Genomic DNA, 27,858 nt, shown 5'->3' with positions numbered 1-27,858 from the left:
CTTTAACTGCAGGACTACATTTCACAGAATTCCGCCAGCGGAGTTCCAGCGTGTCGACGGGCCTGCGCAAGTTCCTTGCACACCAACCCCCCCTCTTTTTTTTTTTTTTTTTTTTTCTTCCCCCTTCCCTCCCCTTTAACGCCCCTCCCCCCGATCTCTAGGCAGTTCAAGCGCCTGGATTCGGCGCGCTTGCCTCGGCCCCGCCCCCGCCCCCGCCCGTCCCTTCCTGGCCTTCCGTCTGTCCGCTGGGGGCGCGCGCAGAGAGGAGCAGACGGCCGGCGTTGTCGGCGGCGGAGCTTTGGTCGCGTGGCGGAGCGTGGTTGCTAGGGACACCTGAGGTCGCCCGCTCGCCCAGCAGGCGCAGTGAGGAAGGAGTGCGGAGCCGGCGCCGAGCTGCGGTGAAGCAGAGTGCCTTAGGTGAGTGCGGCCACAACCTGGAGTCCGACCCCGGCCGGCCGCTCCCGCTTGCCTCGGCCCCGGCCTCTGGCATGGGCCCCCAGCCCCGCTTCCGGTTCTCCACCTCGCCATTCTCTGCCGAGGCCGGAGCCGCGGCCTCTCTCCCGGCCCTCTCCCGTTCCCTCCTAGGCAACCGCCTCGCGGGGAGAACTTAGTTGGCCTCCCCTCTGGCGGCCCGAGCCTCGCAGCCTACTCGGTCCTGATTCCAGCGTGTCCTCTTTCCCGCCTCTCTTGCGGTTTAAATTCTGGCTTGGGTTGGAGTCCAGGCTATTCTCAGGGCCTTCATTTCCCGACCCCTGAGTTATCCAGAAACACTTTACTGTATTCCAGAACCCAGCATGAGCTGATATCCTATGTAATTTAACTAATTTATCCAGCCATTTGTTTTGTTTTGTTTTGTTTTTTCATTTAATCATTTACAGTGTTTATAAACATCGACAAATAGGTAATGGGCAAGGCCACTGCGGAAGGTTCCTAGGGAGGGTTCAGTGTTGAGTAAGACAAACATGTTTTCAAGAGCTTACACAACGAGGGATTTTTAATCAAGTAGGCATTTATTATACTGTGGTATGTGCTGTCATAGATGTGAAGAGCTTAACGGAGTCTTGTTTGGAAAAATACCACCCCGCCTCCAGTTTTTACATTCCGGTTCTGAATCTTGGAAATGTTTTAATCTGTATTTGAAACCCTTCCTTTATGGAGTCATCTTGGATATTCCAAATCTCTTTAATTTCGGCGTCTGTTGATTTGTCCAATCAGCAGTAATCCAGAGGACACTTTGAGAGAAGGTACCATCCTTTGCTCTCATTTATTGCAATACTGACATGATTTGCATTAAAACTGTCCCCTTTGTTGCAGGGAATGTTACTCTCTACTCATTGATTGGACTCTAAGCCTGGCGTTAAAAGTTTTCAAATGTTCTCTTGGGATGAAGAGGTGGGGAGATATTCAAGTTACAAAGTAGCTTTAGAGAAGATAAAGCATGTTCTGGAAGAAGAGCAGCACTCAGTTGTGTTTTGGGAGCCATTTCTTGACAGCTGGCAAGCGGAACGTTAATAGGGATCACAAACGGTTTTGGGTGTTTTGCTAGGTGAGAACTGTATCATGCAGAGCAGTGGTTTTTGAGCTGCAGTTCTTAGGGTCTGAGACCTCACCTATAAGATTAAATGAGTTCATTTTCTCACTTGCAGTTTCCAAGTTACTTTTTTTGTTTATTTTTGAGAAGTTTTGTCTATGTAGCCCTGGGTGTCCTGGAACTCAACTCTATAGATCAGGCTATCCTCGAACTCAGAAATTCACCTCTATAACTCTAAGGTGTGGACCACTGCCCCTCAGCCAAGTAACTTTTTTTTTTTTTTAAGCGACAGGGTTTCTCTGTGTAATAGAGCTCTGGTTGTGCCGGACTTTCTTTGTAGACCAGGCTGTCCATGAACTCACAGGGATCCACTAGATCCACCTGCTTCTGCTTTATACTGAAGGTGTGCACCACCACTCCAGTCCCTAGGTTAACTCTTTTCTAAGAGGTTCCTAAAAGGAAGGAGAGGGCTGTATTAGTCACAAATTGCAAGTTTATATGAGGAAGTAAAAATAAAAAAAAATAATCATAAATGGCAAACTAGGAATGCTTTGCAGATGTTGATTACAGGGAAACCTCTAGTGTTACTTTGGAAGGCATGATAGCTTCCCTTCTATCTGTCCCTAACACACTGCTGCCAGTACAGATTGTTTCTCTTGTGGGTATTCTGAATTCAGAGAAATGCAGCAGCTATTTATTTATTCATTTATTCATTCATTCATTCATTCATTCATTCATTCATTCATTTATTTATATATTTATTTATTTATTTATTTGAGACAGGTTTCCTCGCTATATCCCTGGCCGTCCTGGAGCTTACTTTATAGACCAGGCTGGCCTCAAGAGATCTGCCTACTTCTCATGCCTCCCCAAATGTTGGGATTAAAGACATGTGCCACCATGCTTGGTCCATTTTTTTCAAAGTACAGGGTATTGAGCCCTTTGCCTTGTACATGGTAGGCAATTAGTCACTACCACCAAACTCTAGTACTAGGTCCAGAATGTTTTTGTGGGACCATGCGATTTTAAAACTTAAGTAAAAGATGAACAAAAGTATTTACAGTTTTCTTCCTTTCTTTTTTTTTTCTTTCTAGATAGGTTCTGGAACTCACTCTGTTGACCAGGCTGGCCTCAGATTTGCCTGCCTCTGCCTTCTGAATGCTGAGATTAAAGCTGTGTGCCACCATCATCCAGCTGTGATTTCTTTCCTTCTTTCTTTCTTTCTTTCTTTCTTTCTTTCTTTCTTTCTTTCTTTCCTTCCTTCCTTCCTTCCTTCCTTCCTTCCTTCCTTCCTTTCTTTTCTTTCTCTCTCTTTTTGAGACAGGGTCTCTCTATGTATTCCTGGCTGTTTCTTAAAGAGAAGATCATCTATGTCTGTAGCCCAGGCTAGCCTTGAACTTGTACAGTTCAGCATGATCTTGAACTCTAGTGTTGTAATTATGAGTTACTAGGCCTGGCTTGGAAAACACAATTTAAAAAATTCTTATGGGAAGAAATGAGTAAAATCATGAGTATATTCCATGTAAAGATAAAAATGCAGGACAATAACATCAGGTTTGTGTCTTAGGAGTACGGAAGGGCTGGTGGGTAGATTGATTGGGAAGGATTTCAGACTAGATCTAAGTGATAGAGTGTAGAAATGATACAGCCTAAGGTTCTTGATTGGTTCATTTCCTCTGCCAGTTAAAGAATCAAAAGGCAGGAAAAATATGAAGTGCAACAAGCAGCAGCAGCAGAGAAATCTTAGGCAGCACGAAAAGAAAAACAGGTAAAGGAAGGCATTTATTAGGGCCAAGGAAGCATGCAACAGCAGACATAGACAAGGAAAAGCCCTCTGCAGGGGGGTACTCAGCAGAAAATCCAGGCTTTTCTCAGGCCTAGGGGTTTAAAGCCTGTGAAAAGTCTTCCTCTATTTTAGGGTTGATCAGTTTGAAGACAGGGTGGTTGATTGGTCCTAAATTGTTGTGTGACATGTCCTAATGAGGCCTTGAATCTGCTGAACCAGCCCATCAGCAGGGAGCATATATAGCAGCTTTTTTTTTTTTTCCCCTCAAGGCTGGAGGTTGAGGCAGAAGCTGGCCATCTTGGGAATTCATCACCTTTAATACCCAGCTATGCCCTCTACCTATCTTTCTGCCTACCAAAGGGTCTCTAAACTCCTGGTCTCATAAGGAGCCAATGAGAAAATACTAGTCCAGAGACAGTGAAGCTTTATGACTGATACTGTGGGAATGCAGAGTTTAGAAAGATGTCAAGTCTACTTGGCAGTCTGGTGGCAGAATGATGCAGAAAGCTGGACAAGGATTAGAGTGAAATAATGTAGGTTTCCAACTTTATGACCACATGGGACAGAAACTGGTAAGAGCTACTAAGAGACACAGCTGTGAAGGAGAAGATGCAAGTTACATTTTGGAGCAGATGGGTTCATGTCCCTACAGCACATCCAGGAAGAAGAGCCCAGGGAGTCATTGTGTAGACTTGAAGCTCTTGAGTGTAGAAGGTGGCTGTAGTTAGGGGGATTGCTTTGGGAGCGTGGCAGTGAAGACTGCAGTTCCCTGCTGTGTTTCCTGTGTGCCAAGCAGAGTGAGAAGACTGAGCTCAGAGAAGACCAGCATTGAAAGGGTGAGCATGGAGAAGGAAGACCCTGGATTTTACTTGGAATCAGGTGCCTTGATCTGCCAGTGAAGGACAGGGAAAGAGAAAGCCCCCCCTCCAACACCTTTAACTTTTTACCTTCTTTTTTGAGAGTGCTGGGAACTGACAATGCTAATTTTTCTTGGGCCCTGAAATACAAAGGATCTTGTTCTTTACAGGCCTCATAGATGCCCTGGACAGACAGTAATGCTCTGGACTCAGAATTTTTTCCTCTTTGATTTCTTTAACATTTCAGAAAGCTCTCTGAGTTTTTTCATCTTTGAGTATTATTGGTGTGGGGGCGAGTGCACAAGCACATATGTGAGTACATGTATTAGAGATTGTGCCCAGGGAGTTAAGCATGCTAGACAGACATTTTATCACTAATCTCTATTCCTATATGATGATTATGACGATGACTGGGTTTTTGAGACAAGGTCTCATTACGTAGCTGTGGCTTTGCTTACCCTACCTGTTCTGCCTCGCAAGTGCTGGAATTGCAGGCTGATTCCACTACATATGGCACTAATATTTGTAATGTAGGAGGTATATCAAATTTATAGAAACTGAAATGTTACTCCATGTAGAAAAATTAATAGATCCGTTATTAACACGTTATGGTAATATAAATATGGTTTTTAATAAATCTTTTTAAATGAAGATGATTTTTTGAGACGAATAGAATTGGGTGGGTTTTTTGTAGATTAAGAGACAATAACTATATTTTCATACTTCTGTGTTCATTCTCTTTTGATTTTTGATATGTTAGTGTTTGAGTTAAGATGAAAATTTAGGGGCTAGAGAGATGGCTTAATGGTTAAGAGTGCTGGCTGTTCTTCCAGAAAACCAAGCTCAGTTTTTTGGCCTCTTTGGGCATTGCATCCTTGTTGTGCAAAGACATAAATGCAGACAAAATACTTATGCTCATAAAACAACAGCATTAAAAAGAGAATTTAGCCTCAGATGATAGAAGAGGGCCTGAAACACTCAAAAAGAGTTTGTGGGCATTATAGTTTGGTATTGTATAAAGGGTCAGCTTGGGTGGTAGTGCTTTGTTAATTTGGTTGTTTAAAGTTGGGATTTCACGGAGTAGCCCGTATTTTTTTGCAATTTTAAGATTTTCCTGTGTCAGTCTCACAAGTGTGGGATTATCACAGGTGTGCGCCACTGTACTGGTAGGCTTGTATGTATTCCTGACTCCATGACATCATATGGTGGGCACTGGCTTACCTGTACAGCTTTTCCAAATGCTGTCATGTTTCTTATGCAATATAAAAGAATTATGTTTGAAAGTAGGCATGATGGCATCACTAGGCCTATTAGTCCCAGCATTTGGGAAGCTGGGGCAAGAGGGTTATAAATTTGAAGTCAACCTGTACTACAAAGCAAGATCTTGTCTGAAGACACCAAAAGTGGACCATTGAGATGGCTTATTAGCTAAAGGCACTTGCTACCAAGCCTGCCTGATGACCTAGGTTCAATCCTTGGAACTCACATAATAGAAGGAGAGAAGAATCGTGAAAATTGTCCTCTGGCCTCCACAGTGATGCTGTGACACACACACACACACACACACACACACACACACACACACACACACAGATAAATGGTAAAAGTTTATATAAGATATTTGTCATGTTTGTGTCAGCATCACAAGTTCCAGAAAAGCAGTCATGCTTCTAGTGGCACTTTCAGTTTTGCCAAAATTCTGACTTTCTCTTGGAAGTTCAAATTTTCTCGTTGGTAGCAAGTACTGTCAGCTGTTTTACTTGAAGTGACAAGCTTTACTTTGTTTCATTTTCCAGAAGTGTCTGCCAGATAGCACAGTCTGAAGGACTTTATCCCTTATGTCATTCATTCTTTCAAGTAAACACTGTGTTCCACAGGAAAATCTGGCAGTTCAGTCACAGAGTGCTTTGCTTAGAGACAGTCATCGGTATGCAGCTTTAGTGGTGTTTTGTTTTGTCCGAGATAACTGTCACTGTGTAGCTCAAGCTTGTCCTGGAACTTACCTTGTGGTTGAGAATAACCTTGAACTCCTACCTTCACCTTGGAAGTGCTAGGATTACAGGCTGTGCCACCATGCTCCACCAGTGTGTATTACTTGCTCTTTTCCCCCATCCACCCAGGTGCTGGGGATTGAAAGCACAGCTTCCATCTTGCTGGGGCAAGTGCTCTCTATGAGCTGTCCCCTCAGATCATACCTCTCCTTTCGTTGCATAGAATATTTTGTATTAAAAATATATATTTATGCTGTGCAGTAAAATTGGCATTCTTTGACTGTGTGGCTACTTGATGCATCCTGTGTAAGAATCTAAGCTGCCATTGTCTTGAGTTGTGCCAGGGTGCCAGTGCCTTTACTCCTCACTGCTTTTCTTGCACCATCAGTGGAAATAGCAGCAGCATCATGGAAAAGGCAAATACACTCTTCTTTCTGGTACACGAAACAGTTCTGATCTGGTAGAACCTCCGAAAGAGTCTCTGGACCCTCTCGAGTTTTGAGAGCAACTCTTTCAGAACTGTTGTTTACCAGAGGAGATGCCTGTGGAAACTGATAAAAATCAAAGCTTCAGAAGAGCTGGTCACCTGGTCATATAAAGCCTCAACTGGTCTCGCTTGACAGTAATCTGTAGCTTTGCTGTCTCTGGTCTTTTGGGAGTCTGCATTGCTACACTGCCCTCTGCCAAATTGCCTCAGACTTCACTTATCTTCACTTGTTGCAATGTGGACCTTCCCTTTCTTTAAAGCTGGAGTTTGACCTTCCTCTGTGTGACTTACAGAAATACATTTTGCCTGGGCCTAGAGAGATGGCTCAGTGGCTGAGAGCCTATAACTGAAAGAGCAGAGGACCTGCCTTCAGTTCACAGCACCCGTATTGGGTAGCTCACAACTGCCCTGTAACCCCAGCTCCAGGAGCCTGCAAGGGTACCTGCACTGATGTGTGCATACTCACATGCATACCTACACACACACACACACACACACGTAATGAGAAATTAAAATAAATGTTAAAAACATTACATTTATTGCTTCTCCAGTTTACTTTAGGGAGTTAGGCTTTCGATTTATCTTGCAGAGGAAGTGGGTCTGATCACTGTCCAGTGCCAGGTGAGTTATTTACATCCCATCACGTGATCCAGTCTAGGACCGTGTATGTAGATGAACCATTTCCAGTGCCCCAAATTCCTCAGCTGACCTACAGAAACATCTAGATGGAGGAAGTAAAGGAAACTGCAGATCTCAGTACAACATCCAAGAGAGAGATTTAATCAGTGCTAAATGAATAATTGCTCTCTGTAGAAATAGGTGGTTGTCCAAATTTAGCTGGGTCTGGTCCCTAAGAGAGTTGATAATTTGAGAAAGCATAGGTTCTTTGGCATAGCCTACTGATTGTTCTCGCTTGCTTAAGGGAACAAGGCAAAAGTATCCCTGCAGATTAGACAAAACTGAGGCAGAAGTATCTTTACAGATTGGACAGAACAGAATAGACTGTGTGTGAGAGAGAGAGAGAGAGAGAGAGAGAGAGAGAGAGAGGGAGGGAGGGAGAGGGGGAAGGGAGAAGGGGAGGAAAGGAAAAAGGAAGAGGGAGAAAGAAAATGAAAATATGATTAAACCTATGACCTCATGGATGCTAGGCAACTACTCTGCTCTGGGCTACTTCTTTTTATTTTTATTTGCTAAGTTGCCCAGGCTGCCCTTGAGTTCTCTCTGTAGCTCCTGCATGCCTTGACCCTTGAATAATTAGGATGATAGTCTGTAGTATCAGGCCTGACAGGCTTAGGAGTATCTGATGGCTTTAAGCTATATTTTGTTTATTTTTATTTTATGTGCATTGGTCTTTTATCTGCATGTATGTCTGTGTGAAGGCTTTGGATCTTGGAGTTACAGACAGTTGTGAGCTGTCGTGTGGGTGCTGGGAATTGAACCCAGGTCCTCTGGAAAAACAGTCAGTGCTCTTAACTGCTGAGCGTCTCTCCAACCCTAAGCTCTGTTTTAAAACAGCTCAACTGTTTCTGCTGATGCACCCAGCACTTAGGATGCCAGGGCAAGAGGGTCGCCACAGACTCAGAGGCTGTTGGAACAAAACTTGGAAAAGAAGGGGTTTGGGGACAGAAGGATAGCTCATTTGGTGTTTGCTGAACAAGCATGAGGGAACTGGGTTTGAATTCTTAGAACCCATGTAACAGCTGGATGGTTAGCACAAGCATCTGTAATCGCAGTGTTCCCATGGGGAGATTCTCATCTACCTTCAAAAAATTAAAAGTTGTTTCCGCTTGAATGACAGTGGCTATAGAAACCCTTGAACTTCCCACAATGCCCCTTATTTTTTTTTTTTTCCCTTTTTTAGCACTAGAGACCTTAACTCATCCTCTCAGCTTCCTGCTTTTCAGTTGTGTATGGGTAGTACCTGGTATCTCTGTTGAAGACAAGACCTGGGTTTTGTGGGTAATGAGGTTTCCATGGAGAATCCAGGCTTTAATAGCATTCATTCTTCAGGCAAGGAAGACCCATAGCATGTTGTCTGGCTCCAGAAAGTGCTTCTGTTGAGCATCGCCTTGAACCAGAGTTTGCAAGTCCACTGGCAAGCAGATTTAAAACAGCTATTTTAAAAGACTTTTCATGTGGGCATGTGACCTCACTCTGTACCTTAGAGCATGGCAGGTGGATTCCTCAGTTAATGCTACTTTAGGTGGTGGAGTGTGCATGAACATCCTGTTGCCTCAACATCATTAGTTAAGAAGATGATCCCTTCATGAAATTGCTGTGGCAACTTTTAATTGGCTGGAATGTGGTTTACTTCTGGACTCTGTTGTGTCCCTTTGGCCTGTCTGTCTATTAGTAATACCACTGTCTTAGCCTTGTTTTAGATTGTAAAAATCAGGCAGAGTCTCCTAGTTGTTCTTTTTTCTGTTCTAGATCTGTTAAATTTGCAGACAAATTTTTATATGCACTTGTTGGTTTCTTCAGAAAAGCCTTCTGGAATTTTGATAAGAATTGCATTTGCTCCGTATCAGAATTGCCAATTGAGACTTCTGATTTATGAACATGTTATATCTCTGTTTACATTTCTAATTTCTTTTTAACAGTTTCTGTATTTTCCATTGTATAGGTCTATACTTTTTTGTGTTGTTAAAGTTATTCCTAAGGCTGGCACAGCGATAGTCTTTACTTAGGAGATTGAGGCAGAAGACCAGCGTGAGCCCAGGAGTTTAAACCTAGCCTGAGCAACACAGTAAGACCCTTTGGCCAACCTAAAAGAAACCATAAAACCCGAATAGGAACCTAGGTGACTTAATTTTTGATGATAGTGTAAATGGAATTGTTGATTTGCATATGTGATCTAGAGATTACAGCCAGGGACTGTGCATTAGTTAAGTGCTCTATCATGGAAATATGGCCAGTCTTGGTTTAATTTTTGTAGACAGGGTTTGGTGTACCCAAATTGGCCTTGAACAGAGTAATCTTTAAAACAAAAAGTTATTAATTATTTTATGTGTATGATTGTTTTCCCTGCATGTGTATATGTATATCATGTGCATGCCTAGTACCAAAGAGGTCAGGGTGTGAGAAATCTTGGGACTGGACTTATAGTTGTGAACTGCCATGTAGGTTCTGGGAATGGATGGAACCCAAGTCCTCCAAGAAGTGCTTTTAACTGATGGGCCATTCCCCACCCCTGAGAATAATAGTGAACCCCAGATCTTCCTACCTTCATCTCCAATTACAGGTGTGGGCCATCATGCCGTTTATGTGGTACTGCCAGTTGAACCTAGGGTTTCTTACATGCTAGACAAGCACTCTACCAACTGATTGCCGCATCAGACCATTTTGTTAGCAGCATTTGAGAGAAAGCCTTGGCAACTGCCAGGAGGAAGGAGATGGAGAAAAGGAAGAGAAATAGCTATTTTTTTTTTTTTTTTTAAGTTCGAGAAAGCTGGCAGGGTTAGCAGTGGAGGTCGACAAGGAGCTTCATGGGGTGAGGAAGAGAGTTTTGTTTGGTTTTCTGGGCTTGGGGAAATGGCTCAGTGGCTGAAAGCACTTGGCATGAGTTTGAGTCCTCAGAATTCACACAAAAGCCAGATGCAGTAGCTAAAGTTTCTGCAATCCTGGTTCCTACAGGGAGGTGGGAAGCAGAGATAGGAGAAACCCTGGGGGTTTGCCGGTACTTGCCATAGGCAGCAAAAAACCAAGAGCTCTTGTTTTGAACAGGGTAGAAGCTGACTTCCACACACATGCTGTCAAATGCATGTGCCCTCATACACACAAGTGCACATACACACAAACATACACATCAAAAAGAATTTTAAAAGTTTAAATTGTTCTTGTATATTAATCTTGTACCCTCTAGCTTTACTAAACTTCCTTCTTCATTCTAGTAGATTTTCTTTTGTAGATTTCTTGTCATTGTATAGGTTTCTTTAAAAAAAAATGTTTTTTTAACATTTGTTTTGTGACCATGCATGCTCATATAAGCTCTATGGTGCATGTGTGGAGGTCAGGACAGCTTGTAGGAGTTGATTCCTTTCTTTCATCTGGATTCTGGGATTGAACTCAGATGGTCTTCAAGTTTGGCAGCAAAAGTCTTTATCCACTGAACCATGGGGCAGGCCTGATTTCTTAGGATTTCTATTTCTACTGCCAAAAAGTTACTTGTTCCTTTTCAATTTGTATTTCTTTGATTTCCTTTTGCTTCCCATACTGAGTTAACTGACTCTGATAAGTAGCTGTCCTTGCCTCTTTCCCAGAGTTATTGGAAAATGCCCATTATCTCATTGTTACTTTGATAGGTGTTCTGGGGATCTTTTGATGTTCCTGTCAGCTGTAGAACAGCACCACTTTTTGGCTTACCTTTTTTCTACCCATTTTTGGTGGCACCAAATGTCGTAGGCCTGTCTCCCATTTTTCCTGACAGAGCTCTGGAATTAGCACTTTCAGACGGCTCTGGCTGCTTGTATTAACAAATGATGTTTAGAAACCAAAGTCTAGGCAGGAGTTGAGTAAAAGCTGCTTTTTCACCCAGTGTTTCAGGAATCCTAAGTATCTGATTAACAAACAAACAAACAAACAAACAAACAATAATACCCAGAAGCAAGAGAACAGACACAGGTTTAGTTTGCTGCACACACTGTCATGATTTTTTTAAAGTTTTACATTTTATTTATTTATTTTATGTTTGAGTACATATATGTATATGCAAGTCAAAGTGTGTATGAGGACTTCAGGGGACATCTTGAAGGAACTGGTTCTCTACTTCATGTGGGTACTGAAGGGTGGAACTCAGGTCATCAAATTTGATGACAAGCACCTTTACTTACTGAGCTATTTGGACTTTCTGGTATGTTTTAATGGGCAATCAATATTTGTAGCTGAAGAATCTAAGTACTAACAGCATAGTAAATGCCACAAAACTCTCAAATGGCGATCATGTCTTTTTGTTTGTTTTGAGACAGTCTGTCTCTCTTTGTAGTCTAGGCTGACCTGACTACATAGCCTAGACTGGTCTAGAACTTGATGCAGTCCTGCTTCCTCAGCCTCCCAACGGTTGGGATTATGGCCCGAGCCACTATCCTGCCCGGCTCCTGTGATGCCTTTATAAGGGAACATCATCTGTCCTAGTCAAATTTTGAAATTCCTCATGGAATAGTTATTGCCTGTTCCTTGTATTTTTCCCCTTTCATGGCAGCTTATAAAAAGGGGAAAAGATGGATCTTTGGGTACTGCCCTAGTTCTTCCTTCCTTCCTTCCTTCCTCCCTCCCTCCCTCCCTCCCTCCCTCCCTCCCTCCCTCCCTCCTTCCCTCCCTCCCTCCCTCCCTCATCAAAAGCAACTTCGATAGGATAGGGTCTATTTCATTTTATAACTATAGTCCATCCTTAGGACAAGAACTCAAGGTGGGATCCTGGAGGCGTGAACTACAGCAGAGACTGCAGAGGAATGCTGCTCACTTTCATGACTTGTATTGCATGGCTGCTTAGCTATTTTTCTTACACAACTGGAGACCACCTGTCTACAGTGAGCTGGGCCCTCACACATCAATCATTAATCAAGAGTGTGCCCCAAAGGCTTGCCTATACATAGGCCAATCTGGTAGAGGCATTTTCTCAATTGAGGTTCCCTCTTCCCAGATGACCCTCGCTTGTGTCAAGTCAAGAACAACAAAAGAAACAAAAAGGAACAGCTATCAACAAGAAAGAGTAATAACTGCCATGCTGCCAGTGTTTACTGCGGGTCAGGTTCTGAGCTGGTCTAAAATTCACAACCCTCTGCCTCCTCAGTTGCTGGGGTTATGGGTGTGCCATCATAACCCCGTGTGTTTTGTGTGAATTTTAAAATCTGGTTTCTCACAACTGCTCAGCAAGGTTATGGTATTTTCTTTCTCTGTCTTTTCCCAGAATACTGCGGCTGTGAGGCCCAGCATTGAAAGTGATTAATTGCTGAGTACTGAATTTGATGAACTGCTGACTGGCGCTTGGCAGGCGCTCCAGTGAGGTGGTGGCTGCTGATGCAGCGTGGTTGGGAAGAGGAAGAGTGCCGTGGAAACTTCGCACAAGTAATGTGTGTTTTTGTTTGAACCGTCAAACAACGCAGGTGTCTTGAAGTAAATTATCAGTATCCCCCTTACCTCCTCACCTCCCCCTGCTCAATCCTTGATCCCATCCCTCTGCCCAGGATGACCTGCCACTAACAATGGGGTATAGTATGGTCTTACACAAATAGATTCAGATACCCTGAGAACTGTCCAAGAATTCTCTCCAATCTTACTACTGTGCTCTGATTTAACTTTTACTTCCTTTCAGCTGGGCAGTTTCCTGCTTGGACCTACATGGAGGAACTTAGCCACAGAAGCAGACTGTATTCTTTTAAGCTTGAGCTCTGCAGACAGTAGCTCATCTCAGTGTGTGTACAGCCTCTTCCTCTTAGATCACCTTATTCCTCGAGGAAATATATAGGGACAAGAATCATGTAATTTTATTGACTCTTTTAAAATGTTATATTACTTAAACTGCTATTTTCCAGGTGAGCTCAGTTTATTGGCTCCCTAAGTTCTTTGCAAGGTGCTGATTGGAGGGTCAGACAATGTTGGACATTTGGTTATAGGCAGAGACAATAAGTATGAATGCCTTTGCCAGTCTTTAAGTCAATGTGTGGGTGTGCAGGTGGTTTTAAAACTATGCAAATTAAATGAAAATAATAGTTTATGGAAAATTCTTTTTTTTAAATTTTATTTCATGTGTATGTCTGTTGTTCCTTCATGTTTGTCCTTGTGTAGCATGGTGCCTATGTAGGCCAGAAGAAGGTAAAAGATCCCCCAGAAGTAGAATTACAGATAGTTGTGAGCTGTCGTTTGGATGTTTGTTTGTTTGTTTGTTTGTTTTGAGACAGGGTATCACTGTCTCAAAACCTAAACCTAGCTGACCTGAAGCTCACTATGTCCTGGAATTTACAGGACTCTGCTGGCTTTGCCTCCCAAGAGCTGGGATTAAAGGCATGTACCACCATGCCTGGCTAAATTGAGTATTTGCCTTTGTTTTGAGACAAGGTCTTACTATATAGCTCTAGCTGACTTGGAACTCACTGTATAGACCAAGCTACCCTTGAACTCATAGAGTCCCCTGCTTCCTGAAAGCAGGCATTAAAAATGTGCATTATCACACCCAGCTAAATTGGGTATTGTGAAGCAAGGTTTCTACCAGTGGTCTGTGCATGGATTTCCACATATGTAAGTATCTTTTCTTCCTGTTCTTTTTCTTTTGGTACCTCATCCTAAAGTTTTGCTTAGAGAAAGGCAATTTGTCCCCTGAATCCTAAGGGCATAGAGGATGTCATCATAGTACATTTAAAATTTTAAGGAGGGACTAGGAAAACCTTGAGAAATAACATGGTATGTGTGAAGTCAAGAGGATACTTCAGAGGATGGTCTTGACCAGCAGGAAGCTGCCTTGTGAGAGGGTCTGCTGTCTTTATGGCTTTATTTGCTTATGTGGACTTTGACCTGATGGCAGAACTCATTGCACTTTGTTGTTTTGAGACAGAGTTGTTTTGAGACCTGGTTGTCCCGTTTTGAGACTAGGCTGTCCCGTTTTGAGACTAGGCTGTCCTCAACTCAGAGAGTTCTGCCTGCCTCTGCCTCCAGAGTGCTGGGATTAAAGGTGTGCACCACCACACCAGCTAGAACTCAGAATTCTTAGTGTGTTAGCTTTTGAAACTTTTCAAACTGATTTGAAAATAATTTTATTTTCTCAAATTATTAGAATTTGGACCAGCTCAAATCTTTTTAAGTTTGACACTCACATTCCTGTAGGCACTGGGTGTCACATAGGAAAATGTAACCTGTAGCAATGGTGGTAACCGAGGACTCAAGGGTGCTTGAATATTGTAGTTAAATCTCTGCTTCCTATGACACTGAGTTTTGGTTTCATTAGGAATTTCCACAAAGAGAAAGAAGCTGCTTTTAGCAAGCACCATTTCCTTGTTTAAGCCAGAAACTGCTCCTGAACTAAACCCAGATTGAGGTAACTCTGATACTGTTGTGGGGTGGTACTGTTTACTTTGTGTTCGGGAGCTACTGTCTACAGAGTCTATGATATGGCAGATATGTCTTTGCTTGGCTCTTCGTGACACCACTGTGTTAACCAACCCTGGATGTCTCTTAGGAACTGTGTAACTCTTTGTCATAGTTAAAGAAACCGTCTCATCTCCCTGGTCCTTGTTGTATACACTTAAAAGATATATGGCCTTCCTCCAGGTAGCCTACACACTTGGAACTTAGAGAGAAGAGAAAGAGTGGAAATGATCCCCTCAGAGATATGAGTGCTGGTATTCCATCAGTTAGAAGAGAATTTGTCTACTACATTAGAGCTAATCCAGCTTGCCAGCTTGATACCATCTGGGAGCAAACTATCCTTAGTCTTTGAAGAGGATTGGATTTTATCCTTATGCTCTTTGTTTCTTAGTTGTATTAAAAGACAAAGCAGCCGGTATAGTAGCATATGCCTTTAATCCCAGATCTTGGAAGCAGAGGTAGACAAATATGTGTGAACTAGAGGTTATCCTGATCTACATATTGAGTTTCAGGCTTGCTAGAGCTGTATAGTGAAACCCTGTCAAAAAATAAACAAGCAAAAAACAAAAACAAACCAGTTGGTGTCTGTGTGTGAGGCCACTGTGTTCAGTGTTTGTGGCACAGGATTACCTGGTAGGACACAGTGAGTAGGACAGGTGAGTAGGATGTGCAGAAGGAAGGGTTCTCTTCATCCACCCGTCTAGCTCTGAGGTATTATGCAGTGGTTCTGACTGACAGCTGTGAAGGAAAGTGGGAGTGTTTGTGGTGTTAGTGAGAAGTCTGTGTAATGTTCTTAGACACTTCACCCGTGAAGGCCTGAACCAGGACTTAGAAAAGTGTGGCGATAAATGGAGAGTTACTAATGAGGTTGCTTTTTAGGGCCTGTCTACCTTAGGTTTTATTTCCTTAGCTCTTGTGTCCTTTTGCTTTGGCATATCTATTGTGTTGCATTGGTACGGCAAGATGTGAGTTCCTGAAAGAGAAATGAGTTGAATTTTGAGTCTTGATTATACAACATTCATACATGCATATACGAGGTTTTACAAAGTCATTGGTAGGGCCTAACTCTTTGGTTGGTTGGATGTTTTTGTTTTGACAGGGTTTCTCTGTGTGTAGCCCTGGTCGTCCTGGAACTTGCTTTGTAGACCAGGCTAGCCTCACAGAGATCTGCCTGCCTCTGTCTCCCAGCGCTGGGATTAAAGGCGTGCACAACCATTCCTGGCTGGGCTTGACTCTTTCAGTGTTAAGCTTCTCTGTTGTATGAATTCAGGATAATTGTCCCTCATACACTTTCTATCATTTGGACTTGTGTGAAGGTGAGTTTTTGTCTTTTCTTTTTGAAGATTGACCTCAATACTGTTTTTAGCATTTATACGTTTTAGCTCACCATTGTTTTGTCCTATAAGTTTTTGTATGCTTGAAAAGAACCCCCTGTTGGTTGGCATTTGTAGGAAAAGAGGGCACCATCATATGGCTTCTTCAGGCTCTTCGTTGGTATCTTCCTTCTATTAGTTGTACACAGGAATCTTGGATCTTAGAGAGTTTTCTGATCAAAATATAAAAATATCTTCCTATTTTTATATCATAAAATGCAACTTGAACAAAATTTTCCCTCCTAGTTCCTTCTTCCAAGCTCTCTTGATAGGGATATTAGAAAGGTGTTATTTTCTTCTAGATGTGGTTATGCAGGCAGATCCACTTTTCCACACAGCTATGAAAACTAGGGAATGTTTTGAGAGTATTTAAAGAGTGACCATGCTGAAGAAATTGTTGTGAGACAAGGCCAAGCTGTAGACTAGGCCCTGGAGTGAAAGCTGCTTTTCTCTTCCTACTTTTCTTCTGCTCTCTCATTTCTCTTTCATTGTAGCTGCTGAGAATAAAGTCACTGTAAGAAAGACAGTGTAGGTGTTTAGTTCCATCGGTCTTCCTCGTTTCCCCCCCAGTATATGTTTTGGAACTTTAGTTTGTATGGTTGACAAGATTCTTGAAGAGATGAAATTGCTGTCTATGCTCTGTTTCTGTCTGAATTCGTCTTGTTAAATTTTGCTTTTTTAAAAAGGACCAAAGTAAAGGTAAAGACAGTTGAGAGCTGGAGCACAGAACAAGAGAGCAAATACATTCTTGGATAACCTTTGAGCACAAAAGGTAAAGACTCGGATTGTGATAGGCAGCTTTTTTTAAAGAAAAATTATGCTTTGATTTTTCTTTGACAGTTTTACACACACAAGAGACACAGATATACGGTGTCTCTTGATCATATCCACCTAACAGCTACATTTCTTTGGAGAGAGGCAAGCTTTCTGGGAGTATGGACACATGAGCAGCCTTGCACTATAGACCCTTAAAGTCTTAGTCCTTGTTAAAACCAGAGTTGATCATATGAAGGCTTCAGGAAGGCCACTGGAAGCTTCCTGGAAATGTGTTCTTCTCCCAGGTCCACAAGTGATGACTAAGACTGGTTGCTAAAGCTGAAGCAAGACCCTATTACCGACCTAGCATAGGACCCATCCTCACAAGCTGGCAGCATTTCCAATCATTTCTTTCCCTGCAGGCTGACCGATTCAAGGATGCAGCTGGTGCTAGACCTGTGTGTCACCTTACCTGAGCCAGGCCATGAGGCCATGTTGCCATGATGTGGGCCCCTCATGGCCTCAGCAGGAACAGAGCACTACAGTATTGGCCTGCGCCGAGGAAGCAGCTTCAAGCAGAGATGTCCCTCAGGCACAGTGTCTACTTCACCACCTGAGAAACCTTCAGAGGTCAAAGTCTGGTCTCAGGCCCATCAGCAGGTGAAGCCAATCTGGAAACTGGAGAGGAAGCACGTAGGGCCACTCTCAGCAGGGCTGGGCAGCAGTCTCTTGGGAGTCCCACCCCAGAGAGCCTATTTCTTTTGCCCTAGCACTTTATGTAGCTCTGGGACCACAGCTGTCATTGCAGGCCATAACAATCCCTGTTACCTGCAATCTCTCCCTGACTTGTTCAGCAATACTCTGCTGTACCGCCGCACCAACGTGAGGCAAAAACCATACCAGCAACTGGAATCTTTCTGCTTGCGTTCCAGCCCATCAGAGAAAAGATATTTTTCTTTTTCTCAGAAGGGTCTCCCTGTCAGTGTCACTGCCAATAAAGCCACATCTTCTACAGTCTTTCCCATGGCCCAGCCCATGGCATCTTCACCCACTGATCCATACCTCTCACTGGCAGCAGCTGGGGAAAATCCTTCAAGGAAGAGCCTGTCCTCTGCCATCTCAGGGAAGATTGCATCTCCACTGTCTTCCTACAAGCCCATGCTGAACAACAACTCCTTCATGAGGCCAAATAGCACTAAAGTGCCCTTATCACAAGCCACAGATGGCCTGAAGCCGGTATCCTCACCCAAGATCCAGCCTGTTTCTTGGCATCATTCAGGGGGTACTGGAGACTGTGTACCCCAGCCTGGTGATCATAACGTGCCCCAAACCATTGGTACTGTCTTAAATGATATCACTATCAGCCCATCTGCCCCTAGCACCCTCAACATATCCACAGCCAGTATTGCCTCTTCCCAGTGCAGTCAGAGTAACTTTAGGATGGAGGCACATCGCTGTGGCCTGGATGAAAACCCAGATTCCCAGAGTGCTACTAAAGAGGAACACTTCTCTGAGGCTGTGAGGAAGTTGACTGCAAAGAGCTTTAAGAAGATGCCACAACAAGGCTACCAGTTTGAACAAGCTTGTTTTGTGAACCCCAGCTTCCAGTGGGGTCTTCTCAACAGAAGCAGGCGGTGGAAATCTCTGAGCCAGCGGTTTCCTCAGGAGGATATTGGATTAGACAATGAGATCCTTCCTGGTGCCTCAGACACCTTGGGATTGGACAGTACAGTCTTTTGTACCAAAAGGATCAGCATTCACCTCCTTGCCTCACATGTCCATGGGTTCAACTCCAGCCCTACCTGTGGCTCTGTAGTTGACCCTCAATTACTTGGAGAAGACAGAGCTACTGTTCCCCCTTCTTCCCTCCAGCCTCTTGGTGTAGCTGAAGTGTCTACTCGCCTTTCTTCTGTCCATCTTGGCCAGCTTGGGAAGGAGCCTGAGGAAACCAAGGAGCTGAACTCATATGCTAGGGATAGTTGGTAAGTTGCACCCTGTTTTTGGTTTATTTGGAGCAATACGGTAGCTATACCATAATCTGGAGACACTGATGCCTTGAATCTCTCACAGTTGGCTTTATTTTTTTATTTTATTTTATTTTTTTTTAGCTATCCTAGAGGTTTTCACTCTAAAGTAGAGATTTATTTTAAGGTAAGGATTGGAAAACTAGCTTGCAGATTAAATCTTTGCTTTTGAAAATAAAATTTTATTGATATGCAGGCTTGTTCGTTAATTTACTGTTGCCTTTGGTTACTTTCTTGCTACAACAGTAGAGTTGGAAAGTTGTGACTGAATGACTTACAAACCTGAAGATTTTTGTGGATGTTTCCTTTGGAGAGTTTGCCCATCCCTGTTTTAGGTATTACCAGGGGAGATGTAAGAATTCCAGACACCACTTCCTAGGGTCTGTGTCTTTCCTTCTTACTCCAAACCAAATTGAGTTCCCATGCTTTCCTGGTATGAGAGCAATTCAGAGTTGAAGACATAGATGTAGTTGGTTCCTTCTCTTGTGTCTTGTTACTTTTCTAGACCTTTGATCCACCAAGGCCTTCTGAGTTTCCAGTGAACATCTTAAGGACATGTGAATTACCAGATATTCAGTGATGACTTTTGTATGCAGAATTTTATTCTTATGTGCTATAAGACACTTCAAAAAAAATGGAAGACATATGAGGGATGTAAAGTTGAGGAACTATGGCTAAACCATAATTCTAAGCAATAATTGATGAGTCCAGGCAAGAGATTACAGATTGGTGATGAAGAGGCTGTTAGTGGGAGACAATGAAAGAATGAGACTCCCATGTAACTTCTTTTGTGGAGTTGGCTTGGGTGGAGGCATGATTCTTTTCTTTCAGTTCAGCTACTGACCTCCGGCCAAATCAGGTGGAGCCTGAAGATATAGAAGATGAACTAGAAGATGGTTTAGAAGATTGCTGTAGCCATGATGAGAATGAAGAAGACGATGGTGAGTACGGAATCCTTTTGCCTCCAACAGTAGGGCTTGATCAGCATCCACTAGGGAAGGGGATGATGGTGAATGACAGACTTGGCTGACATTATTGCCTGCATGAGTCATTTACTTTGGGGGCCTAACTGGGCATTTGTGAGGGACTTTAGTCTCTAGACCCTCTGTCTCATTGGTCTTACCTTTTCTCCTGTTGTGTTCAAGGAATGTACTACAGAGCAGGGGTGGTGCTCATTACTCTGAAGAAGGGCAGAGCCCAGGACGTTACAGAAATAGCTGCCTGGGCTTGGTGAGGGTGCACAGCCGTCTTCCAGTAAGGATTTCTCTGTTCTTCCTCTACAGGAGACTCAGAGTGCTCTTCTTTAAGTATTGTCTCCCCCAGTGAGTCGGTGGCTATAATATCTCGGTGAGTGCTATGTAGATCATTGGCAGATGCTCATTTGTAATGGCATTACCCTAACTAGCCCTGAAGACTCTAGTTTATTTTCATCAAGTTTCTGATTTGTTTGTTTGTTTTTGTGTGTAACTGTAGTTTAAGAAGTATTAGTTGTTTTTTGTTTGTTTGTTTTTTTTAAGCAGGGTCTTTGCATAGCCCTAGCTGTGCTGTAACTCACTGTGTAGATCAGGCTGGCCTTGAACTCACAGAGATCTGCCTTTGCCTCCCAAGGGTTGTGATTATTGGTATGCACCATCATGCCCAGCCATTTTGTAGAGCAAATAGTTTGGAATGCTATGTCAAGAGATAATTGAAAGCATGTCATTCATTCTGTAAAAAAAAATATTGTGAACTTTTAGATGTTTTAAAGCACATTTGGTCTACATGGTGGCTCATCATGTAAAGGTGCTTGCTTCTAAGCCTGCCAACTGGAGTTCAACCCCTGGAACCCACATGCTGGAAGAACAGAACCAAATTCTGCTCCTCAGAATTTGTTTTCTTCTATATGCACTGTAGCATGTGTGTACCCCCAACATACAGACACACATACACACAGTTATAAAAATTAAAGGTAAGTAAAAAGACACTTGTGTTAGTCAGGGTTTCAGATGCTGTGATAAAACACCATAACCAAAAGCAACTTGGGGAAAAGGGGTTTATGTCATGTCAGCTTACATTTCCACGTCACAGCCCATTATGAAGAGAAGTCAGAGCAGGAGATCAGTGCAGGAACTAAAACAAGCCATGGAGGAATACTTATTACCTGGCTTGTTCCTCCGGGCTTGCTCAGCTTGCTTTTTAAGTACTAGAGATATATAAAAAGGAATACACCACCCACAGTAAGCTAGCTGGGTTCTCCACCATTGATCATTAGCCAGTACCACAGATTGCCAACAATCAAACAGAGACTAATTCCCAGTTAAAGTTCCTTCTTCTCAGATATGGCTAGATTTGTGTCAATTTGAAAAAAATCAACCAGCACAACACTTTAAGAAAAGTTTTATTTCATTTTTTGTTTTTCCAAATTAGGGTTTTTCTGTGTAATAGCCCTTGCTGTTCTAGACTCACTTTTAGACCAGTCTGGCCTCAAATTCAAAGAGATCTGCCTGCCTCTGCCTCTGCCTCCCATTTGTGCTTTTTAGTGGGGTATACGTAAGTCAGTGCAGATACCTGTGGACTCCAGAAGAAGATGTCATTAGTCCCTGGAGCTCAGGTTATAAGCAGTTATGAGCTGCCTGATATGGATACTAGGAACTACGCTCAGATCTTTGGGAAAGCTAAAGCCATTTCTCTAGCCTTAAATAGGACACTTAGTGATAGGTGTCGTGGCATTCTGGCAGTACTCCAGAATCTGAGATTATTTGCAGCAGGAGAGATGCTGTGAATTTGAGGTTAGCTTCTATAATATGCTAGCTCAAAAAACAAACATAAACCTCATCCTTCAGTGCCTTCTTTAAAAAAAAAAAATTATTTATTACAATTTATTTACTTTGTATCCAGTGCCTTCTTGTTTTCTTCCAACCTTGCCTCAGAATTAGGCTCTGTCTTCATTAATAAACTACTTTTTTTATTATTTGTTAAAAGGGAATCCCCTTTCTATTGAATTACTGAATATTGAAGATTTTTCTGTTCCTTTAAAAATATAAAAGAAAGGAAAATTAAGGGTGGCAAGATGGCTCAGCTGATAAAGGTCTTTGCTACTGAACCTGATGAACTGATCTCAAGTCCCAAAATTCACGTGGTGGAAGAGAGAAGGAGCTCTGTCCTGTCTCAAGTGTTCCCTCACTTGAATGCACATTCATAGTCATGTTCTCTCTCTCTCTCTCAGCATAATACATTTTAAAAATGGAAAATTGATAATTTTTTAAGTGCAAACTATCTGTTCTCATTTTTAATTAAAATCTAGCCTGTCTGTCATGACATGCTCAGCATACTGCAACTCTAGCTACTTTCTTTGCATCTGATCTACTTTACCTGGAGCTGAAAAGACCCTCTGCATCTGGGTTAGCATGGACAAAGCTGCCCATGTCTCTGTAAATATGATGGTGTGGCAGCAGCTTTATTGACTCTAGAGCACCAGACCAGCAAGGTCAAGGCAGAGGTATCTGGAAAATGGGAGAAAAGAAAACAAAAACCACCCACAATAAAAGTCCAGAAAAAGTTGGTAATCATTTGTTCATTAACTACTATAAATTATACTCCTATAGATATGAGGCTTACAATATGATTTTCAAGAAGTAAAGACTGAATTACCAAACTTCTTATTTTTAAAATTTGTTATTATTTTATGCATATGGGTTTTTTGCCTGCTTGTTCTCTGTGCATCACATGCATGCCTGGTTCCCTCAGAGGCCAGATAAGTATGTTGGAGTTCCTGGAGTTGGAGTTAATGGTTATGATCACCATTTGGCTAATGACAATTGAATTTGGATCCTTTGGAACAGCAGCCAATGCTCATAACCAGTGAGACATCTCCCAGCTCACATTTTGCCTTTTAAAGCTGACTGAAATCAAATACCTTCAGATTGCCAGAAAGTAACTGGGAATTTGCTGTATAGGCCAGGATGGCTTTGAACTCATGGTAAACTTCCTGCTTAACAGTTGTATTGCCTTTTCTGCTGTTGTGCACAATCATGTGATATGGATGGAAATCATTCAAGACCTTTGAGGACCATTGAAGAAGACTAAATAAATGTTCCAGGGTTATTGCTTATAGCCTTGCCTAAGGATAAGTCAAGTACCTTTCATTGTTAGTGTGGGATTCTTTCCTCTTATTTTTTTCTTTTGAAAACTTACTTGTTTTGGGGGGGGTGCGTTTGCTGGGGAATCACTTGGAACTGGAGTTTTGGGTGTTATGAGCTGAAATACAGATGCTGGGAATTGAACCCAGATCCTCTTCAAGAACAAGTGCTCTTAGCCACTGAGCAGTTCCTCAAGTCCCTCGTTGTACTTTTTAAGAAGGCTTTCACTGTACAGCCCTGGCTGGCCTACACTTGATGATGGTAGATGATAGGATGATCTTAGCTTGTGCCACACTGCTGGGTACACTGCCATTAGCTTCACCCTTCACCTGTTGAAGGCTCTGTGGGTTGTTTCCAGCTGTGCACTACCATGAGTAAAGCTACCATAAGGAGTCATGTCCATATTTTATGTGAACATGAGTATTTCTCTGAGACATGGGCCCAGGAACGTGTGAACTGCTTAGCTTCCTGCCTTGTCTTTGTTTTGTATCAGCTCATTCTCTGCAGTTTTCCTTGTTTGGCCAGGCATGGTACATGTCTAATGAAAGCACTTGAGAGACTGAGGTGGGCTTTATGTAGGACTCTGTAGATGTACTTAAAACAACAACAAAACCAACACACTTTTATTTATGTGTCTTTTATCTTTTTTTCCCTACTCTACCTCAATCCCCTCTATTACTCCAGCACCAGGTAGGAGAGAAAAAGAGTTAGTGGGAGAGGGGGCGTGGTTCTCTTAGCTGCTTCCTGCTGGTTAGGGTGGTAGGGTTCTTTGGACCAGTCCAATCCTTGTTTCAGAAGATCTCCGACTTCTTGTCTCACAACAGCAACCAGGAGCAGCAAGGGGGAAGCAGGAGCAGCCTTGTTCTTTCTCAGACCTCCACACTCTCTGGGCTCTGGCACAAAGATATACTCAGCCCCCAAAAGTGGTTTTATTATTGTTTTGGTTTTATAATGTGAACGCTAATCTTAAAGTAATATTTGTGGCTCATATTAATGGCTTTTACCTGGCTGACAGTGCATGCCTATTGAGAGAGAGCTTGGCAGTACAGCCTCCATAGCCCACCGGCCCAGGGTCCCTCCTCCCTCTGTGAGATCCAGACCTGCAATGCCGGCAGTGTCATGAGTCTTGTCCAGAGTAGAGGATGGCGTGAGCCAGCTGTGTTTTCACATGAACTAAAGTGGAGGGCAAGGTAGAAGTTTCACTATTGCTTTTCTTTCTGTTGTTCTTTCCTCTTTGAAAACATTTCTGTATTTCTCCTTTGAATTCTCAGTGTTATCCTTTTTTTTTCTTTTACTTTGTTCAAGTATAGCAAGTCTATTGTCCACCCAGACTTCCTCTTTCAGAACTCTTTCAGGGTCTTCCCTGACCTTTGATTTATCATGGGCTCTATTGGAGGTGTGCTCTTATATTTAATGGTATGCATAGTTATAGGTAGGATAGCTCTAGCACTATATGAGTTCACATTTGCAAAATGGTTTTCAAACACTTGTCTTTTCAGAGTTATATGCAATCCTGTTAACACCTCAAAGCTTGGCTTTCCCATTATTTGTCATGTTTATTTTCATCACAGGACCTGCATGGATTTAACGACCAAATCCATTCCCAGTCATGAGAAAGTTTTACGGCCAGCCCTCACCTACAGTCTCTTCCCCAATGTGTCCCCTACCATCTATTTTGGTACTCGGGATGAAAGAGGTAAATGTAACCAAGTGACCAAATCCAGAGGACTCCCAGGAAAATGCAAGCTAACTTGGGTGGTGGGGACAGGTGGGAGAACATGTCCAGAATGGCTATTAAGAGAGTTATTATCCTGTGCTAGTTCCCACGGGGATGTAGGTTCAAGAGTGGACTTTGCTTGTTTGTCCTTTGTTGGCCTTTCTCAGTCTCATAATCTGACTTAGCACGTGGCCTCTAATCAGTTTCTTCCCCTTCCAGACTTTGTTTTGCTCCTCACTCTTGTGCAGCCCCCTCTTTCTATAAAGTTCTCCCCTAAAACCTGATCTGGAACAATTTTTAGTGATCTGCTTGCCTGGGAAAGGATGGATACCAGTGCTGTCTTTCTTATCTCCTTACTGTGACCTTCCTGCTCCTCACCCCCAACCCTGCCCTTGCTTTTCCTCAGTGGAGAAACTTCCCTGGGAACAGAGGAAGCTACTCCGGTGGAAGATGAGCACAGTGACCCCCAACATTGTCAGGCAGACCATCGGACGGTCACACTTCAAAATCAGCAAGAGTGAGTTACTTGCCCCATTGTGAAGGCCTTGCCCTGCCAGATGGAGAGGAAGAGAGCCTCTTGTATGTGGAACTGTGTCTTGAAGCTTCCGACCTCAGAGAAGAGTGTAGCTCTGAAAGTCCTCTGGGCTGAGCCAGTTATTCAGAGTTGGGAGCCAAAGGACCATTGCTCTGGCCCTGGCCCTGAGGTCTCATGTAGGGCAGCTCAATAGTAACTCTAAAATCACCTCTGTGAGTCTAGTGATGAGGTCTGACGCTGTCCCAAAGCCTGAGCTGTTACTTGAGACTGACTTCCTGATTGCCTTGTGTAGGAAATGATGACTGGCTGGGCTGCTGGGGTCACCACATGAAGTCTCCTGGTTTCCGATCCATTAGAGAGCATCAGAAGGTGGGTCCTTTGCAAATAGAGACTCTCCCGTAGACCAAGCCGGAATGAGGTGTTGTTGGTCTGTGAGGGGCTGGGGAAGAGCACTCAAGCAAGGACAGTTACACAGAGCAGTGTTCTAGAGAGGCCACAGTGGAGGTTGCCCAGCCGAGTCCTGTTGCCATATAGAGGTTTTTCAGTCCATTTCCTGAGAGAGGCACTGTTTGTTTTCAGTTGGATGCACTGAAAACAGTTATCACTGCTGACTGCTTCTACTCCCCAAGCTAGGTGTGTGTAAAGAGGATTCTGTGGTTCTGCAGGAACACTGTGGCCTCCTGCCCCTCGACTCCTTAATGGCATGGTGCTTTCCTTTTCTTGTCTAATGGAAAAATATTTAACAACTCTATCGTTTGTACTCAAGGTAACTATCACGTCTGTCCTAGTTTGCTTCTCTGTTGCTGTGATAAAGCACTGACCAAAAGCAGACTGGGGAGGAAAGTGTTATTTTGGCTTACAGCTTATAGTCCATTACTGAGAAAAGCTGAGGCAGGAGCTGAGCAGAGACTGTGGAGAAACACTGCTTACAGGCTCATTCTCCATGATTTGCTCAGCTTGCTTTCTCATACTATTCAGAACTACCTACCTAGGGATGGCTCCGCCCAAAGTGGGCTGGGGTCCTCTCAAATCATTTTCTTGATAGTTTATCAAGAAAATGCCTCACAGGCTAGTCTAGGGGAGGCAGTTCCTTAATTAGTTTTCTCTTTCTGGGACTCTAGTTTGTGTCAGATGGTGGCAGAAAGATGAAAAGGAACATAAACTTTGCTAGGGGTGTTAGAATGATGAGGTGGGGTTTATCTTGTTCCTCATGGTCTGACCTCTGCCCTTTCCCTCTATTTGACTCTTGTCCCTTCTGTAGCTAAACCACTTCCCAGGCTCCTTCCAGATTGGGAGGAAGGACCGGCTGTGGCGGAACCTGTCTCGAATGCAGAGCCGTTTTGGCAAGAAGGAATTCAGTTTCTTCCCCCAGTCTTTTATCCTGCCTCAGGATGCTAAGCTCCTGCGAAAAGCCTGGGAGAGCAGCAGCCGCCAGAAGTGGATTGTGAAGCCAGTGAGTGGGGCAAAGAGAGAAGTAGATGATGGGACAAGAGTGGAAAGACAGAGCAGATCTCATCTCCTTCCCATTTGACTTCTAGCCAGCATCTGCTCGAGGCATTGGCATTCAGGTCATTCACAAGTGGAGTCAGCTTCCCAAGCGCAGGCCCCTCCTGGTACAGAGGTGAGCCCATCTAGCTCACATTCCTCTCTCCATCTCCCGTCTCCTTAGTCCCTGAATTACCTCCTTATAGTGTTCTACCTCGTGATCTCCCCGCCAAAGACCTTCCTTAGCCGTCTGTTCAGGGTCTTCTTGAGAACAGTTAGCTGGTTTTTACCACTTGCTTACTCATCTCATGTGGCTGGGTGTAAAGTTAGCTTTTCCTCTCTAGGTATCTACATAAACCCTACCTCATTAGTGGCAGCAAATTTGATCTTCGGATCTACGTTTACGTTACTTCTTATGATCCTCTGCGGATTTACCTCTTTTCGGATGGACTTGTCCGCTTTGCCAGTTGCAAGTATGTGCCGGTGGTGAGGCATTCCCCTTACACTGGGAGATTTCCTTTCCTTGGAAAGAGGATACTGAGCAGAAAAGTAACATATCTTGGTGGCTTTGTAAGGAGGAAGGTGTGAGTTTGGGAAATAAGGAAAGTCTTCCTGTAGGACTGAGGTTGCCAAGTAGATTAGCTGTGGCTTTTTAGAACTTAGCCCTTGCAGGAACAGAACTGATTTGTATGCTTCTCCTTTGTCTCCTTCCTCTCCTTCCTGTAGAAATATTTGGCCTGTTTTTCATTTGCTCTCACCATCTAGCCTCTGCCATTCTTCTCACTTCTAGGTATTCCCCGTCCATGAAGAGTCTTAGCAACAAGTTCATGCACCTGACCAACTACAGTGTCAACAAAAAGAATGCAGAGTACCAGGCCAATGCTGATGAGACCGCCTGCCAGGGCCACAAATGGTACTGAGGGCAGTGTGTCCCTATCAAACTGCCATCTTGAATCCAGGAAGGGTTTTGCCTTTGGGAAGTTTGGAGCAGTAGTTGAGGAATATTAGTGCAGAGTCTTGAAGTTATGTAAGTTCTTATCACTTCAGAATTGATCTGATTACATCCAGATGCATCTCTTTTCTGTTTCAAAATATCATTGGGGAAATACAAAAAAAGTATCT

At 43.3% G+C, this 27,858-nt stretch overlaps 1 protein-coding gene across 4 annotated transcripts in view; it reads left to right on the top strand.

The window, feature by feature from the left end:
- Window positions 1-282: 282 nt before the first annotated feature.
- Window positions 283-27,858, top strand: part of Ttll4 (tubulin tyrosine ligase like 4) — a 39,490-nt gene continuing 11,914 nt past the window's right edge. For 2 of the 4 annotated variants that reach the window (XR_008721185.1, XM_055616528.1), the window contains exons 1-13: window positions 283-417; window positions 12,558-12,715; window positions 14,589-14,678; window positions 17,280-18,839; window positions 19,713-19,822; window positions 20,165-20,228; window positions 24,571-24,695; window positions 25,123-25,233; window positions 25,544-25,620; window positions 26,513-26,704; window positions 26,790-26,872; window positions 27,081-27,209; window positions 27,527-27,649. Coding sequence is in view for 3 of the 4 variants with exons in the window: in XM_055616528.1 (XP_055472503.1) it covers window positions 17,374-18,839; window positions 19,713-19,822; window positions 20,165-20,228; window positions 24,571-24,695; window positions 25,123-25,233; window positions 25,544-25,620; window positions 26,513-26,704; window positions 26,790-26,872; window positions 27,081-27,209; window positions 27,527-27,649 (2,480 nt within the window). In the remaining variant the exon portion in view is untranslated. Of the gene's footprint in view, window positions 418-12,557; window positions 12,721-14,588; window positions 14,679-17,279; window positions 18,840-19,712; window positions 19,823-20,164; window positions 20,229-24,570; window positions 24,696-25,122; window positions 25,234-25,543; window positions 25,621-26,512; window positions 26,705-26,789; window positions 26,873-27,080; window positions 27,210-27,526; window positions 27,650-27,858 lie in introns of all 4 variants that reach the window. The other 2 variants (XM_055616531.1, XM_055616529.1) reach the window with 2 other exon arrangements.

Source organism: Psammomys obesus, unplaced genomic scaffold, assembly GCF_907164565.1.
Source record: "Psammomys obesus unplaced genomic scaffold, mPsaObe1.curated_primary_1811, whole genome shotgun sequence".
Taxonomy (NCBI): domain Eukaryota; kingdom Metazoa; phylum Chordata; class Mammalia; order Rodentia; family Muridae; genus Psammomys; species Psammomys obesus.
This window is presented reverse-complemented; position numbering and strand designations above follow the sequence as displayed.